Consider the following 16,648-nt stretch of genomic DNA (forward strand, 5'->3'; position numbering starts at 1 on the left):
CTGTAGCTGTGTGGTTGTTCCCTCTCCATTATTGTCTCCTGTGCTTTGGATCCTTGTTGGTTAGAGTTCCTAGAAAAATATTGTGTATACCCTGGTGGTGCAATCTCAATACTAAGCAATAAAAAAAGGCAGCTATGCTAATCTGTTCCCTCCCACATTCCATTGTGATCTTCAAAGAGCAGCTGCCCTCGCACCTAGTCTGCAACTTGCCCAGACAGGCTTGTTTCACATACACCAGCTCTAGAGAGTGTGGCATCCCTTTTTATCCCAAAGAAAAGCGGGGAAAGGAAAGGGGTATTGTGTGTGTTAGGCTGGCCCACATCGCCTTTGTGTCCCATATGCACTTCTGCAGACTGATCAGCTGCAGAAAACCGGCTGAGCCAAAGCCTCTCTCTCTCTGCCACCCCCTTCACAACTCAGAAAGGATTCCTTTCTTCTTGCACAACCCAAAAGGCACCACACCCTTATTGCTCACACAAAAATAAGGCAGCTCCGTACAGTGCAATGAGCCTGGCTTTTTTGGCGCTTCCCTATGCAGGACAGGGAGAAAGTTTTATGGCATAAACCCTAAAGGTACGGGGTCCTGCCTCCTGGGAGACTTCCCAGCTTTTCTCTGGGCAAAGTTGGCAAGGAAGATCAAGGACGATTCTGAGTTGGTAAGTAGAATTTAACTTTATACTGGTGGATCGAGGAAGTGGCACAGATTATTCTGAGTGAATAGCATCTGAACGAGGCATTTTCGTTGCTCTGGCTCCTATAACACCATGGTCGTTAGATCTGCCTAAACGAAATCTTCCAGACGGCTTGCCCAAGAACAAATCAAATCTGGTTGGCAATTTTGATTTAAAAGGAAAGGCTTTTTAAAAATGTCTTTTATCAAGAAAGTTAGAAAGTTCCTACTACTCCCTCTTATGCTTTTGTGTAAGTGGCTCGACGCACCTTAGAGACTGTTGGGACTGAGAACTTGAACTCTAAAGTGGGGGGGCTGTTCTTTAGGACTGTGGGGGTTGGAAGGCTGAGAGGTCTTTCATGGGGGCATGATCATTTGAAAGCACCTTTGGCTTCAGTAGGAAAAAATTGGGCATGTGTTCAATCCTTCTGTTCAATCCTTCTGCACGGTTTTTGGAAGCAAGCCTTTGCTGCCGTCAACAGAATTCAGTCCCATCTAAGGATCTGTCCTTTTTAAAAGTTATTGTTAGTGCGTGCTTCATGCTAGTTTCATTTTCAGGGGAAGCGTAACCATGTGGGGCCCCAATTCAGAGTGTGGCCTGTAGGCAGGGCTTAATCCTTTTCTCCCTGCACCAGTCTGCAGTCAACCCCCCCACCCCACCCCCAGATGACATTGGCCCCAAAGGAGATGCTTACTTCATATTTACACATTTTATTAGTGTGTCTAGGATTTGTGCCCTAAGGAGTAGATTGCAGGTAGAGTCTCAGGCCCACCTGAGCTGGAGGTGAGAACCACTTACCGTAGGTTGCGGTCCCCAAACTAGCATCTGTGGGCACCGTGGTGCCCTTGGGCATCTGCCTTAGTGCCCCCCTCCTAGCTTTCCCCAGTGTTATTATTACTGTTGTTATTAAAAATAACTTTAAAATTTGACTTTTGGGGATTGCCTTTTGTGAGGGCTGACTGGCTTTTTTGCCTGCATTTTATTTGTTGAGGGTTGTGTGGGTTGTTTGGGTATCTCGGGGGGGTTCTTCTGGGAAATGGGCATTTTGTGGTGCTCATGATAGCTTTCCAAATGTGCCCTCAGGCCCCCCAAAAGATTAGAGACCCCGATATAGGGGATGAGTTGAAAATAAAAGGCACTGATGGAGCCATCAAATGGCCCTTTTGGCGTTCCCCAGAAGGCTAGGCCTGTGAAATAAAAGGGCCTTAATAAAGTTCTAGGAGACGGAGGGTTTGAAACAAAAGACATCTGTTAACCCTGAGGGATTCCGACATTACTGAGGGGAAGGATGTTTGAGATTATAAGGAAGTCTACTATCACCAGATGTTTAGGAAAGGTAGAATGACACAGGGTTGGGTCAGACCTGCAGCAGAGAGAAGTGCCATGGTTGAGGCAGCACTAAGGACAGGTGTTTGAATGGTGACTTTTCAAAGTGTTGGCCCTAGAAAAGGGAGGGGCAGGGGGGGCAAGTGGGTTTTGCTATAGGCAGCACTGGAACACAACTGGAACACAGGGAGCTGCCCTATACCAAGTCAGATAACTGGTCCATCTGGCTCAATACTCCCTACACTGGCTGGCAGCCACTCTCCAGGGTTTTAGACAGGGAGTCTTTCCCAGCCCTACCTGTTATAGGCAGTGCTGGAACACAGGAACATAGAAAGCTGCCTTATATTGAGTCAGCTCATTTGCCCATCTAGCTCAATATTGCTTACACTGACTGGCAACAGCTCTTCGGGGTCTCTCTCAGTCCTACCTGGAGATGCCAGGGTTTGAATCTGGGACCTTTGGCATGCATGGCATATGCTCTACCATTGAGTCACAGGCCTTTCCATATAGCTCAGGTGTCCAAGGTTTCAGGCAGGAGTCTTTCCCAGCCCTACCTAGAGATGTCGGCAATTGGGCCTCCTGCTCACAAAGCACACCCTGTACTATTAAGCTGTGTTTGTTCACAAGGCTTGACTAGTGAGCCCGTTCACACATGCAACTCATCCTGTGATGTGGCAGCCATCAAGTGATGAGTGCACACACAGGAACCAGCCGCAATTTACTTTTGCAGTTGGTATCAGTTACAGCCCCTGACTTTAAGCCATAATCCCAAACTTGTTCAACATTAGGAATTTGTGAAAGGCACTCTGTGCATGCTCAAAGGCATTCTCTTAAGAACATAAGAAGAACCTGTTGCGTCAGGCCAATGAGATGCCTTTGGGAAACCCAAAAGCAGGGCCCAAGCACAAGCGCACCCTTCCTTCCTATGGTTTCCAGCAACTGGTTTTCAGAAGCATTCCTGTCTCTGACCATGAAGGCAGAGCCATCGATAGCCCTCTCCTCCTCCATGAATTTGCCTGGTCCTCTTTTAAAGCCATTCACGTTCCTGGCACATCACTGCCTCCAGTGGGAGCGAGTTCCATAGTCTAACTATGTGCTTCGTGAAGAAGCGTTTTCTGTTATCTGTCCTGAATCTTCCAACACTCAACTTCACTGAATGTCCATTAGTTCCAGTGTTGTGAAAAAGAAAGAAAAACTTTTGTCTATCCGCTTTCTCCATGTCATGCATAATTTTATACATTTCTACCATCACTCGAACTCTTCTTTATTATTTCACGCATGCAGGGGCTATGTGCCATAAATAATCCTTTGAGAATAAAAATTGGGATTAGACCCTCAAAGATCTCCTAGTCCAATATCCTATTCTCAAGTGGGGCTTGCTAGATATCTTCAGGAATTGCACCAGCAGGCAAGATCTGGTATCCAAAGGTAGTCTTCTTCTACCTATTAGAGGCTCCATCTATGGATCACTGCTTACAGCTTTTAATAGACCTATCCTTTATAAAACTTCTTCCTCCTCCTCTTCTTCTTCCTCTTCTGCTTCTTCTTTTTGCAAGCCATCAGAACAAGCATTGTTCCAAATACTTCCCTTGCATGTGTGTGTGTGTGCGCTTTTAATCATCCTTCAGCAAATGATGAGAAAATAAATGGCATTCTAAAACTATCAAATAAGGCCCATGTGTCCAGGGCATAATACTTACCAACTCTGCTCTTGCCCTAGTGGAGAGTATTTTTGCCTGGCTGGAATTTGTCGATGAGAAGTGATAATGACTCTTGCCTGTTTGAGGGGGGGGGTATTGGCATACCTTCCAATATTTTCCAGAAAAAAAATATAGGGGCATCCTAAGGAAAAGTGGGACATTCCGGGATCAAATCAGAAACTGGGATAGCTTCTCTAAATCAGGGACGTCCATGGAAAATAGGGAGACGGTCTGTTCTAGTTTTGTTTTCTTTTTTGTTTGCATGGCTGGAACAAAGGTAAAAGCTGCATAACTGCCCTGCACATTTACCTTTGGCCCCATGCACCACTGGCATGCAGCACCTAGGAGGTTGCCCACTAGGTAATGTGGCCTTTGGATTGAAGAAGGTTCCCTACTCCTGTAATCAGCATGAAAAGGTGGGGAGGCTGTTGACAGTGTGGCTGACAGCTGTTCATCAGTTTTGTTTTAAAGTATTTTTTAGGAAGGAATTCTAAAAGGCCCTCAAAAAGAGGCAGAAAAAATGAAGCCTTTTTCCACAGGGGAGGAAAAGTTTGAAGAAACTAGAGGATGTGTTTTGACACTAGTCAAAACTAATGATTTGTGATCACATCCTGTGACAATGAGTTCCATAAGTTAATTAGGTGATGCATGAGAACTTCCTACAGCCAAGCAATCAGCATCATTAGGTGAAAGGGGGTGGTGCAAAGTATGTTTGTCTTGTGATCCAGTCATTAATTTGCCCCTGTTCTGTTGCCCATGGCTGGCCAGGCTTCCTCACAGTTACCTGAAGAGATTTCATATTTAAATTCAGCTGCTGCCTGGCTGTAGGCCCACCCCAGTCTGGCTTAGGAGCCAAGCTCTTAGCTGCAAGCAAGTAGCACATTGGACCACATCCAGATGGCTCTCACCACTACAAAGTATGGAAGTAGGCTCATGGCTTATCAATTTTGAAAATAAGAGCAATTAATTTACTATATATTGTATCAAGCCCAAGAAATACAGAAAAAGTGATTACTATAAGTGGTATCCAACCAAGTCCGACTTAGTGTAGACCTATTGACATTAATGGTCCTTGGTCAGTCATGGCCATTAAGTTCAATGGGTTTACTCTGAGCAAAACTAGGATTGGCTGCAACCCTAAATTTATTTATTTATTTCCACACGTTGTGTGTGTGTGTGTGTGTGTGTGTGTTTGAAAAGCCTTTAATACTGCACAAGAACAACAAAGCAAGCTAAGGGTAACCAACATGGTGCCCTCCTCATGTTGCTAGAGCCCAAATCCCATCATCTGGTAGCTGGGGATGATGTGAGTTGTAGTCCAGCAAGATCTGGAAGGCACCATGTTGGCTCCCCCAAAAGTGAGCAGTGAATTGAGAAGCTCTGGGTTCAAGTCTCACCTCAGCCATGCATTTATCAGGTGTCTTTTAAGCCAGCTCCTTTCTCCCTCAGCTTCAGTTGCCCATCTGTGCTAAATTAGCTCTATCCTTAAATCCAAATAGCCCTCCAACTCCCATCATCCTGACTCAATATGGTCAAAAATAAAACATTAAGGCAGGCATCCCCAAACTTCGGCCCTCCAGATGTTTTGGACTACAATTCCCATCTTCCCCAACCACTGGTCCTGTTAGCTAGGGATCATGGGAGTTGTAGGCCAAAACATCTGGAGGGCCACAGTTTGGGGGTGCCTGCATTAAGGGATCTGGAGTGTTCCACACCATCTGAAGGGCCACGGGGGCCCCCACTTCCCTTCTTTAAAGAGCAGTTGAAAGAGTTACTGGCATAATTATTGTAAGCCTGCATTACTCAAATGTAAACTGGGTATGTTTTTAATTTTTGTGCAGAACCTATGACTTATAAAGCTATTGATGTTAATATAATCAAATATATATTGAAGAATACTCAGAAAATCATAAATCAGTGCAAAGCGTTGTGATTAATCATTTGAGGAAGAGTGGGGGTGATTTGTCTTAACTTTGGGGATTATGGGGTTGAACTGAGTCCCGTTGGTTACCTTTATCTATTCATAAAATATTCTAATTGCAAATTGCTCTTGCAAAACTATAACAGCCCTGTTAGCTGGGTAGACTGCTATAGTTTCAGTTCATGTCACATGGGGAAGAGGGGGTTGAGAGGGGCATAGCTTCCCTAAGTCTTTAGAACAAGCCTCTAGAGCAGGCATCCCCAAACTGCGGCCCTACAACTCCCATGATCCCTAGCTAACAGGACCAGTGGTTGGGGAAGATGGGAATTGTAGTCCAAAACATCTGGAGGGCCGAAGTTTGGGGATGCCTGGTCTAGAGTGGGTCTGCAATCAGGTCTCCCAGATCAAATTCAACCTCTGTATCCGCTAGGCCAGACTTGTTGCTGAGTGTTAGGGCATCTGCTTTCATGCAGAAGGTTGGGTTTGGGAATGTCCTCAAACGAAACCATGGGGAGACACTGCCAGTAAGTGCAGACAGCAATGAGCTAGATGGACTAACGGCTGACTCAGTACAAGGAAGTTTCCCCTGCTCCTAAGCCTATGAAATTTAGGGCTGCCATACGCCCAGATTTTCCCAGACATCACCAGGATTTCAAAGGCGGAATTGACTTCCGGGGGAAGTTTCCAAAAGGTGACACTTTGTTCTGGATCTTAGACAAGTCAATTGAAAAAATCGCTTTTGGAAAAGCTCAACAACTTTCGGGGTATCCTGGTTTTTACTTTTTTAAATATGGCCGCCCTTAGTTACTAGCCTGCTAAGAGGCAAATAGCCTGCCCTCTTTCTCTCCTTTGCAGCTAGCATGGGAGCACAGTTGACTGGTGAAGGAGGGACAGAGCACTCTGTCCCTGGCATCAACCTGCTCACTCGCCTGAATGAAATTCCTGATCACCTATGGCAGCCAGGCATAGCTGCCCTTGCCCAAACAATGGGACATGGTTAGCCAAATAGACATGGTTTGCAGATGGGTCCCCAGTGCTCCAGCAGTTAAGAAGTTAATGCCCCCCCCTTTCAGCCCTGAAGGTTAGATTATCAGCTCACCTGCAGTGCACTCTCTCACTAGCTAACTCCCATTTAAGTACTGCCTGGAATGCAGGAGCCAAAAGCACAGTAATGATGAACAAGCCTGTTTGCTCTGGGCAGGTTTTTGTGAGACCAGAAAACATGTCACGTGCATCATATTAAAGAAGCAGCTCTTTTTGAGCCCCCACCCAGTTGAGATTTGATGGAGCAGCCTGATGCAAACAGAGGAGAGAACTCTAGATGAGGGAATTCCAGCAGGTGTAGCTCTGCATGCAAGTTGCACCTGCTGAAATGCCTTCAGCTACATTACTATTAAAGGTGGAGGCGCTGTGTGTCCCCGCCCCCAGGGGGTGCTGGGAGTTACTAAGCCTGTCTGTTTGCTTAGCTGCAGCAGAGCAGCCCCTGCTCCTCTTCCAGCATCAGCAGCTGGATCAGCAGACTATGCTGGCAGATGACTGCGTTTCAAGAAGCAACAAACCCAGTGCCCTCTAATGTTTGGGGCGACTAGGTTCCTGACCATTGGCCGTGTTTGCTGGGGCTCATGCGAGTTGTAGTAAGAGGAATAAATAAACGTTGCAGGCATGGCATTGGGGAAGGCTGCTGTAAAAATATTCTCTGTTGATTTGTCCAAATCAAGGTGCTGTTTAAGGCTTGGAATCTTTGTTTTTCTGGTCATTTGGCAACCATACTGGACAAATGCCAGTGCTTTTCTGGAATTCAATCTAAGCAAGACTTAGGCCCATTAAATGAGTCAGCGAGCAAAAAAAGAAGACTTCAATTACCTTGTTTATATCTGTTTGTTTGGGTAGAAGTTGGTTACATTATTTTGCATGCAAACATTTCAGACCTGATGAGTAATGGTTATATAGTATTTGACAATACCTTAGCTGTTAATAAACTCTTGAGATTATATATTGGATGACTTCCAAAATCAAAACACTCAGGCAATGGAGGTAACCTTTAAAACTACCAACTGTTTGCTTTTACTGGAATATATACACCAAGGATGTAAATATGTCCTGACTCTAGGGTGGCCAGATGCAACAGAGGAGAAGGGCTGCTGTGTCTTTAATAGGTGTGTAAAGACATTCAGAAGGTGTTTCTTCTCCTGCAAATTAAAAATGCCCTCCTGCACAGAACTATTAAAGGTCCAGTCGCCCTTTCCACTTTTGCATCTGACCAACTGGCACAAACAAATCTAGCAGGTGATGCTTTTCCTGGCAGTATTCCAATAGTGAAAGCTTTGAGCATCCAGTTTCTGTGTCCAGCTGCTGTTAAAGGCACAGGAGCAGAGAGCCATCCTGGAATCACATAATGGAAATTAGTTAACATCCAGAGAACACTTTAACCATTATTTAGAATCATAGAATTGTAGAGTTGGAATGAACCCTGAGGGCCATCGCATCCAACCCCCTGCAATTTAGGAATCTCGCTGTTGCCCTATCTGATATACCTTGGAAGAAGCCCATTACATACATTATTTTCTTGGTATCCCAGGTACAAGTCAAGCAAAATGGCAATTTACAACTTATGGGTGCCCCATTTAAGATAATTGTGCCTGTGGTGATATGTCATAAGAATATTCTGCTAAGCAAGCCAACTTGATTTTACAAGTTAGCAAATCAAACTCCAGCAGTTGTGTAAATACCATTACTTAATCAGATGTACAAGTTGCTTCCTTAAACACACCTTTGCAAGTCATAGAACCCCAAAAAGCCTGAAACACCTAATTAAATGCCACACTTAAGCTTGATGCAGTAGCCACAATTATTTTTTACCCAATACCTTTGCACAGTCTTTGTGCATGTTATCTGCTTTTAACATGTACTTGCAATATTAACAGAAGCAAATAGAATTACAGCAAAATTAGACATCCATATTTTATTTCATGTGCCCATAAAAAGACCCACTTTTCAGATCCCATAGGGTGTTATTACATACAGAAATTGTGCACTAATCTAATGAAGCAGCTTTTACATATTTTACGAAAAGATCAGGATTCTTGCTGCCTTAGTCTTCGAAAAGGTTTCCAATCAACTAAATGTGGTGTCAATAACACCAAAGAAGAGTCTTAAAATATGTTCTCTACCATTCTGATCCTGTCCTTCAGGAATAACTGCTCTGATCTCGTTCTCTAGTCTTGCTGGATCGGCAGCCCAGCCCATGTGTTCTACATTGCAGAAGATAGTCCATTCCTCCTGATGCCAGACAGTTGCCACATCCAGTTGGCACCTCTCATTTTTGCACAGGAAATGCCTGCAAGAACTAAGAAACTCAGGGTCGCATATTTATGGAGAGAGCATGTGTTATAGGCAGGCACCCTTCTCCTTGTCTTTCAAGAATGAACCATCAAGACATAACCTTCCATGTACCTGTGCATTTAACCTATGTGATATTTCAGATGCAAATGACAGCTCATGGAGGGAATGTTACATAATTATTGGGATTGCAGCAGATTGGGGGTTAACCACTTCTTCCCTTGCAGCTGCCCAAAGTCCCTCCTTTGAAGATTCTTGCATATGCTAATTTATCACATTTAGAAATCATGAACATGATATACAGGTAAAGAGAAATGCAGTTCCATGGTGGGAAAGACTATGGCAGGGCTCGTTGCCAAGGAAAGGACTGTTAAAATCCTTTTATATTTAATCTGATCTTGTACAAATACCATACAAATAGAGAAGTGCTTCAAATAGAGGATTGCCCACTGTAAAGGCAGAGCAAACAGCCACCTTAATTGCAGGGAAAACAGCCAAATTCCCCTATTGTGTGAGTGCCTGGAGGCGGTTGGAGGATGGATGGTGGCTAACAGATTGAGGTTGAATTCTGACAAGACAGAAGTACTGTTTGTGGGGGACAGGAGGTGGGCAGGTATGGAGGACTGCCTGATCCTGAGTGGGTTAACTGTGCCCCTGAAGGACCAGGTGGCAGCCTGGGAGTCATTTTGGACTCACACCTGTCCATGGAGGCACAGGTCAATTCCGTGTCCAGGGCAGCTGTCTACCAGCTCCATCTGGTACGCAGCCTGAGACCCTACCTGCCTGCAGACTGTCTCTCCAGAGTGGTGCATGCTCTAGTTATCTTCCGCTTGGACTACTGCAATGCGCTCTACGTGGGGCTACCTCTGAAGGTGTCCCGGAAACTACAACCAATCCAGAATGCAGCAGCTAGATTGGTGACTGGGAGCGGCCACCGATACCACATAACACCGGTCTTGAAAGATCTACATTGGCTCCCAGTATGTTTCCGAGCACAATTCAAAGTGCCAGTGCTGACCTTTAAAGCCCTAAAAGGCCTCGGTCCAGTATACCTGAAGGAGCGTCTCCACCCCCATCATTCTGCCCGGACACTGAGATCCAGCCAGCTGGCCACAGTGATGTGGTGCGCATTCTGGGGGCGGGGCGGGGCGTGCGCAGTGACGTGTGCGTTTTGGGGCAGGGCGCGTCACACGCAGGGACGGGGCGGGTGTTTTGGGGCAGGGTGGGCAGCGGCAATGGCGCCCCTGGGATCACGTCACTCGGGGCGCACTGCCCCTATCTTCCTACGCCCCTGGGTCCAGCGCCGAGGGCCTTCTGGCGGTTCCCTCGTTGTGAGAAGCCAAGTTACAGGGAACCAAGCAGAGGGCCTTCTCGGTAGTGGTGCCTGCCCTGTGGAACGCCCTCCCATCAGATGTCAAAGAGAAAAACAGCTACCAGATTTTTAGAAGACATCTGAAGGCAGCCCTGTTTAGGGAGGCTTTTATGTTTAATAGATTACTGTATTTTATTTTTCTGTTGGAAGCCGCCCAGAGTGGCTGGGGAAACTCAGCCAGATGGCGGGGTATAAATAATAAATTATTATTATTATTCTCAATATAGGCATAAAATTGACTACTTTAGTTTCAAAACATGTATTTAAATGCATATGTTGATATGGTTAAGCTTGCCTTGACTTATTGATAGGCCTTTGGCTGTGGTAAGTTTCTTGAGATTGGGGGACTGGGAGCCTCTCGGTTGTGGAAAACATGGCAAAGCAGGATCTGATTTTGCAGCTCAGTGCGTAGGGAAAAATGACCATTCCTCAAAAGAAATGTCTTTTTTCCTCCTTATTAAAAACATATGTTGGCAGGGCTTTCCCTACCCACATGTTTACTTTAACGAATGACTGCATGTTGTTTGCCATGACTGGCCTTGATGTTAATATAATAATATATAGAATTACAATGCAATAACACAATGTTTTAAAAATGAACAGTAGAACTGCGCTTGGCAAAAAAAAAAAAAAGCAAGTACACAACCCAAAGGACAAGTATCTAACTAGGGGTGGGGGAAGAATTTTGATTCAGTTCACATTTATTTAACTTAAATCTAATGAATAAATTTATATCCCACTCTTCCTCCCAAAGGAGCCCGGAGTAACAGGCAAACAGATACACATATTTTTTTTTTTAAAAAAAAGTTGAATCTGCCTGATTCACTTTCTGAAACAATAAGTATTCCAAAGCACAGTCATTCATCAAAATTCCCACTTCTCCGAATTTGCGTTGAAATTCCCAAGCTTAGTAATGTGTGTAAAAATGCATCTATTAAGGTAAACTGTTCATTAAAATACTAGTACAGTTTATGGAAACAGCATCGTATTAGGAGAAATTGCTTTGCAAAAGTGTGTACGTTAGGATAAATTTGCACTAAAATTCTGATGGATTTTCATAAGGTCCTTTTAAAAATGCAAACTGACCTGGAAATATGGAAGACTGAACTTAAGATGGGAAAAGTGAGAAACTGAGAGCAGCCGAAACTGACAGGTTCTCCCATCCCTACATTTAACACACACACACACACACACACCCCGGAATCTCAATGGAAAAAGAAGCCAAGGAAGTAAGAGTTAAAAGGAAAGCTATTCCACCACTTTGGTGTATTCCTTCCAGAGGGTAAAAAGCTAAGTGGGTGGATTATGAACACCACTAGGGATGAAAGGGGAAGATGGGTTAGGCAGCTGACTAAAATCTAATTAGGTTGCTTAAGGAAGAGCCACTGCTTCTCCTGGAAAAACCTGACCTAGATGGGATAAGGGATGCATTTCGGATGCCCTTAACAGCAACCCAAGTGCTTGCATTCTGCCACTGTATATGTGATTCTGACAATTCAGAGGGAGAAAAACAAACAAGCCGGCTCACACCAAATCAGGCTATCTCGCTCAGTAGCATCCACAGCAGCTCTCCAGGGTTTCAGAGAGAAAACTCTTCCAGTGCTACCTGCAGATGCCAGGGATTGAACCTAGGACCTTTTGTATGGGCTCTGCCTCTGAGCTACCGCCCTTCCTCAAGCAATTACTCCGCCTTACACTGAGTCAGACCATTGGCAATACATTATTGGCAACACTTGACTGGCAGGGGCTCTCCAGGCAGGGGACATTCTCTGCCTGAATGTCCACACCTGGAGATGTCGCTGATCGAACCCAAGACCTTCTGCATACAAAGCACATGCTCTGTCACTGAGCTATGGACCTGCCCAAGCACCCGAGAAGTGCTAGGACTGAATTTAAGAGGTCATTATTTGGCTGTGAGATGCTAATTCATGTCCATGGTACTTCATGGGGGCTGTATCTTGGTGGCTTGTGAATCCCAGACTGAGCACCAGGTGCTAAATTCAAAACAGGGTGTGCCAAGCCAAAACCCTTGCTCCTACTCACCTATTTTCTGATTACGTCCTTGGCCTGTAAGTTAATTATTCTAAGGAAATGCCAAGAAGCTACTGGGGCTGTGAGTAAGCTAGAATTAATCAACTAAGAAATATTGTTGCTTGTCTGCCAGCCCAGGTTAATAAATCTTGTGACATCAACGCTTTCAGAAAGAGTAAATCTGTGTGCTTAATAAAGAGGCCTAGATAAATCCAGATTATGCTATTCACCTCTTCATGTTTCCAAGAGAAGTGCTGATAAATTTGACCCAAAACAGAATTTGGGTCAAAATCTAGCATTCCTCCAAAACAGAAAAGTGTTCCAGAACTTTAGATGAAATAAAGGAAATACCGGTATTATATGTTGCAAAACTCTGAGACTATAAAACCCACAACAGTTCAGTTCAGCCCAAAACACATGTGCATGAGCATTTGTGAAGCCTTGGAGGACTACAGAATCCATGATGCAGGGTAACCCTAGAAGTGTAATTGTGGGGAATTTGTTCCATCCAATTAAAAACAGTCCTAGACACTGTCTGAGCATAACCATTCAGGTGACCTCCTCAATCCCCAGGTACGTATCACAGTAGTCTAATCTGGAGTGTTGGGCAGTTCTGCACTGTGTTTTATGTTGAAATATTTTACTTTGAAATAAGTTACTTTGGCCTTTGTCAGTAGGTGGTATAAAATTGAATGGCTGGGCAGATGGAAAGTCAAATAGATCTACTCCCTATGCAATTGAAGATATGGCAAGGTGGAACAGATGGAGCAAAAAGCAGCATCTCACCAGCGAGAAAGTGTCTTCATTGTTTAGACCAGAAAGCAAATCCAGCCCAAAGACATCTATAAGGGACTAGGAATATCGCCAACCTTCTCTCTGGCCCACTGATGGAAGGAGACTTCCTCAGTTAGTCCCCTTGTAATGAATGCCCTATCCTAGCCAGACAGCCTGCAGGTCCCAGAGCTGGCCCTACCCTTAGGCAGTGTGAGGCGGATGCCTCAGGCAGCAGATACTGAGAGGCAGAGAGTAGCAGTGAGGAAGTGGAGGACAGATCTGTGTGGGCCGCATGGCCAGCCTGCCATCTTCCCATTACCAGTGTTGAAAAAAGACCAAACTGAAAGTTGGATCAGTTTCCATGCAAATAATGCAGGGGTGAGTAACCTTTTTCAGCCCGAGGGCCAATTTCCTTTCTGGGGGCCGCGTTTGGCAGGGCCAGTGGCAAAAGTAAAAGTAGGTGAAGCAACAAATGTCAATGTTAGCTTTGTACAGTAGCCTAGCTTCTACACACATACCTCACCATCCTCCATCCAGGAGAGCAAAAGGTGTGATCATGGACACATTCCAGCCAGGAGAAAACAATCAAGGAGGATGAGAAGCAGGGCTAGTGAGTGGTATGGCCTGGGTGAAGAACAGATAGAAGCTGGCCCTCAGGTTCCCCAACACTGATGTAATGGAAGGAGGATCCATCTCATCCCTCACTTCAGAGAGCCAGCTCTGGCAGGTCCCCTGAGTGCTTGAATCCTGGCACAGGCAGAGGGAGAATTAACCAGCCAGCCAGTTGCTGGTTACAAATGTATGGGGCGCCATCTTGAAGTGTTGAAATAAAAAAAATTTACGCACCGTTTCTTTTCTCTCTCTTTCTTTCCTTCCAGGTTCAAGTGAGCAGGACCTTCACAGACTTCTGTCACCATGGACTGGAAGACCCTACAGGGCCTGCTGAGCGGGGTGAACAAATACTCCACTGCTTTCGGGCGCATCTGGCTCTCCGTTGTCTTTGTCTTCCGAGTCCTGGTTTATGTGGTGGCTGCTGAGCGAGTGTGGGGGGATGAGCAGAAGGAGTTTGATTGCAACCACCGTCAGCCCGGATGCACCAACGTCTGTTTTGACCACTTCTTCCCCATCTCCCACACCCGGCTGTGGGCCCTACAGCTTATCTTCGTCACCTGCCCTTCGCTGCTGGTTATAATGCACGTGGCCTACCGCGAGGACAGGGAGAGGAAAAACCGGTTAAAGAATGGAGAGAACTGCCCCAGACTCTACAGTGACACTGGCAAGAAACATGGTGGCCTCTGGTGGACTTACGTTCTCACCCTCTTCTTCAAGTTGGCTATCGAGATCGTCTTTCTCTACCTCCTGCATAGGATATGGGAGAGCTTTGACATGCCCAAGCTGGTCAAGTGCGATCTGAAGCCTTGCCCCAATGTAGTGGACTGCTACATCGCTCGGCCGACGGAGAAGAAGATTTTCACCTACTTCATGGTTGGGGCTTCTGCTTTCTGCATCGTCCTCATTGTCTGCGAGATTGTCTACCTCATCTGCAAGCGGGTGTTCCGCTCAATACAGAAGTGCCAGAAGAAGAAGAGGTCGCTCACCTACAGCAAGGCATCCACCTGCCAGTGCCATGCGAGACTGGACCAACCGCATTATGGGAAAGGGAAGCACACACACGTGGAGGCCCTCAGAGCCTCTGCACCTAACCTGACTTTGATCTGAGGCAGCGTGAAAGGACAGATCCAAAATGGCCGGCTGCCATTTGGATTATTTCATTGCGACACACAAGTGGCTTTTGAGGAACATGGGGCAAAGAAGGGTGATTTGAAACAGAAGTCTTCCTTCTACAGTACATTGTGTGGCCACCAAAGTTTTCCTCAAAGGGGAAGCACCATCGTATTTTGTTGAGGCCTAAAGGCAAAGCCTCCTGGCCTGTTTACATGTTTTTACTAAACTTAAGACGCATGGTCAAAGCACACACAACACAAGATGTTGACTTGTACAATCCCTGGAAGAAGTTGCAGCCCTTTAGATCATAACATCTGCTCTTTCTCAGAAGAGATGATAATATGGGCAGTTGGCTAAGGGAGCCACGTATGTGAAACATCTGTTATGGTCTCCAGAAAACGCCTAGCAATTAATGACTTACAGCTCTGATTCTTTCCTCTGACTCATTAAAATGTTTATAGAGTGTTGCAGAATCAATGAAAGGGGGGTGGGCAACTGTTTAGTTAATGCTGTCCAAAAACAAATGATTAGATGGAAAGGTTGGTTTCAGTTGAACGAAATTCAAAGTTAATTTGGAGGTTTCACTTCAGGCAGAATAACTCAGCAAATTCAAGGAAATCAAAGAAAAAAATTCAAGTTGGGGGGAAGGCGTTTGCACCGTCTATAGGTGTGTTTACACGAACAAAGGGGCACAGCCTTAGATATCTCTGTATAGTAGCTTTTTCCAATCTGCTGTATTCCAGATCATGTTCAATTCCCAGCCCCAAACATAATGGCCAATAATCAGGGATGGTGGGAGTTGTTGTTCAAGAACATCTGAAGAGCACCTGCTTTGGGAAAGCTTGCTGTAGGGGTTAGCCAAGAACAGATGCTTTCATGATGTCCTGTTTACACCAGCCTCCTCAACCCCAGTGTCTCCAGATGCTGAGAGACTACAGCTCTTAACCCTCCTGGTCATTGGCCATGTTTCCCAGGCCTAATGGGGGAGGGGGCACATGATTGGGGGGAACTGGTTACACACTCCTTACCAGACCTTTCCCCAAAGAAAGGGTTGTGCCCAGTGAAGTTCTGTGAGAATAATACAAGGACTCTGGCACTTTCCAGAGAGGAAGCCATCTTCCTTCCTGTACCAGACTGAGGCACCCTGCAAAAGAAGCTTTATTCTGGTAGCGGATGGACTTGCCCCCGAAATCCTGCCTAACATGACATTCCAAATTGGTTTGAGGGTTCTACTTTGACGGAGACCTCTGAAGACTTTCATCGGAAGCCAAAAAGAGTTGTAATATCCCTCATTGGTGGGGTGGACATTGGCTTAAAGCCTGAAGCTTCAACCAGATCAGGTTGAAAGCAAATTTCTAAATGAGATTGGAGGTTCCCCATATGCAAAAGAAACTATATAAGGGATTCTGAGGCTGTTGATGAACTAGAGCCGTTTCTCAGGTGGGCTTCCTATCTCTTTTGTAAGAGTTCTGTACTGCTCGGCAATTATAAGGTGATCATTTATGCACTACCAAAAAAAAAGACGAAAGAAGGAAGTGCTTTACATAAAATTTGCACATGTTAATGTATATATATGTGTGTGTGTGTGTGTGTAAAGGCACATTTGTAAATAATTGCTATACTTCAAGTAGATATGCAATACATCCCATAAAAGTGGGGAAGACCATTACCAGGTGGCCTGTATGTTCCTGCTCAGCCTGCTGTCCAGGTACTGACTGTTGATGGGCAATTTCAAGACCCCTCCTGCTGTCCCGTCTTAGAGGTCTTTAAATTTAAATTTAAACCAGAC

At 45.3% G+C, this 16,648-nt stretch overlaps 1 protein-coding gene across 2 annotated transcripts; it reads left to right on the forward strand.

The window, feature by feature from the left end:
* The first annotated feature begins 206 nt into the window (after nucleotides 1-206).
* GJB3 (gap junction protein beta 3) lies at nucleotides 207-16,427 on the forward strand. Of its 2 annotated transcripts, XR_015950591.1 has the most exons (3): nucleotides 207-656; nucleotides 14,013-15,507; nucleotides 16,185-16,427. XR_015950591.1 is itself a non-coding variant. In XM_035120041.3 (2 exons), the coding sequence occupies exon 2, from the start codon at nucleotides 14,050-14,052 to the stop codon at nucleotides 14,851-14,853; it is 804 nt and encodes a 267-aa protein (XP_034975932.2). In that variant the 5' UTR covers nucleotides 213-656; nucleotides 14,013-14,049; the 3' UTR covers nucleotides 14,854-16,427. The 2 variants fall into 2 exon arrangements, 1 of the variants encoding a protein (XP_034975932.2); XM_035120041.3 differs by having other exon boundaries at nucleotides 213-656; nucleotides 14,013-16,427.
* The last annotated feature ends 221 nt before the right edge of the window (nucleotides 16,428-16,648 follow it).

The sequence above is a fragment of the Zootoca vivipara genome, chromosome 6 (assembly GCF_965207765.1).
Source record: "Zootoca vivipara chromosome 6, rZooViv2.hap1.1, whole genome shotgun sequence".
NCBI lineage: Eukaryota > Metazoa > Chordata > Lepidosauria > Squamata > Lacertidae > Zootoca > Zootoca vivipara.

What these genes read in the sequence shown, in the direction of transcription:
- GJB3 (XM_035120041.3), top strand. Translation starts at nt 14,050, where the DNA reads ATGGACTGGAAGACCCTACAGGGCCTGCTGAGCGGGGTGAACAAATAC.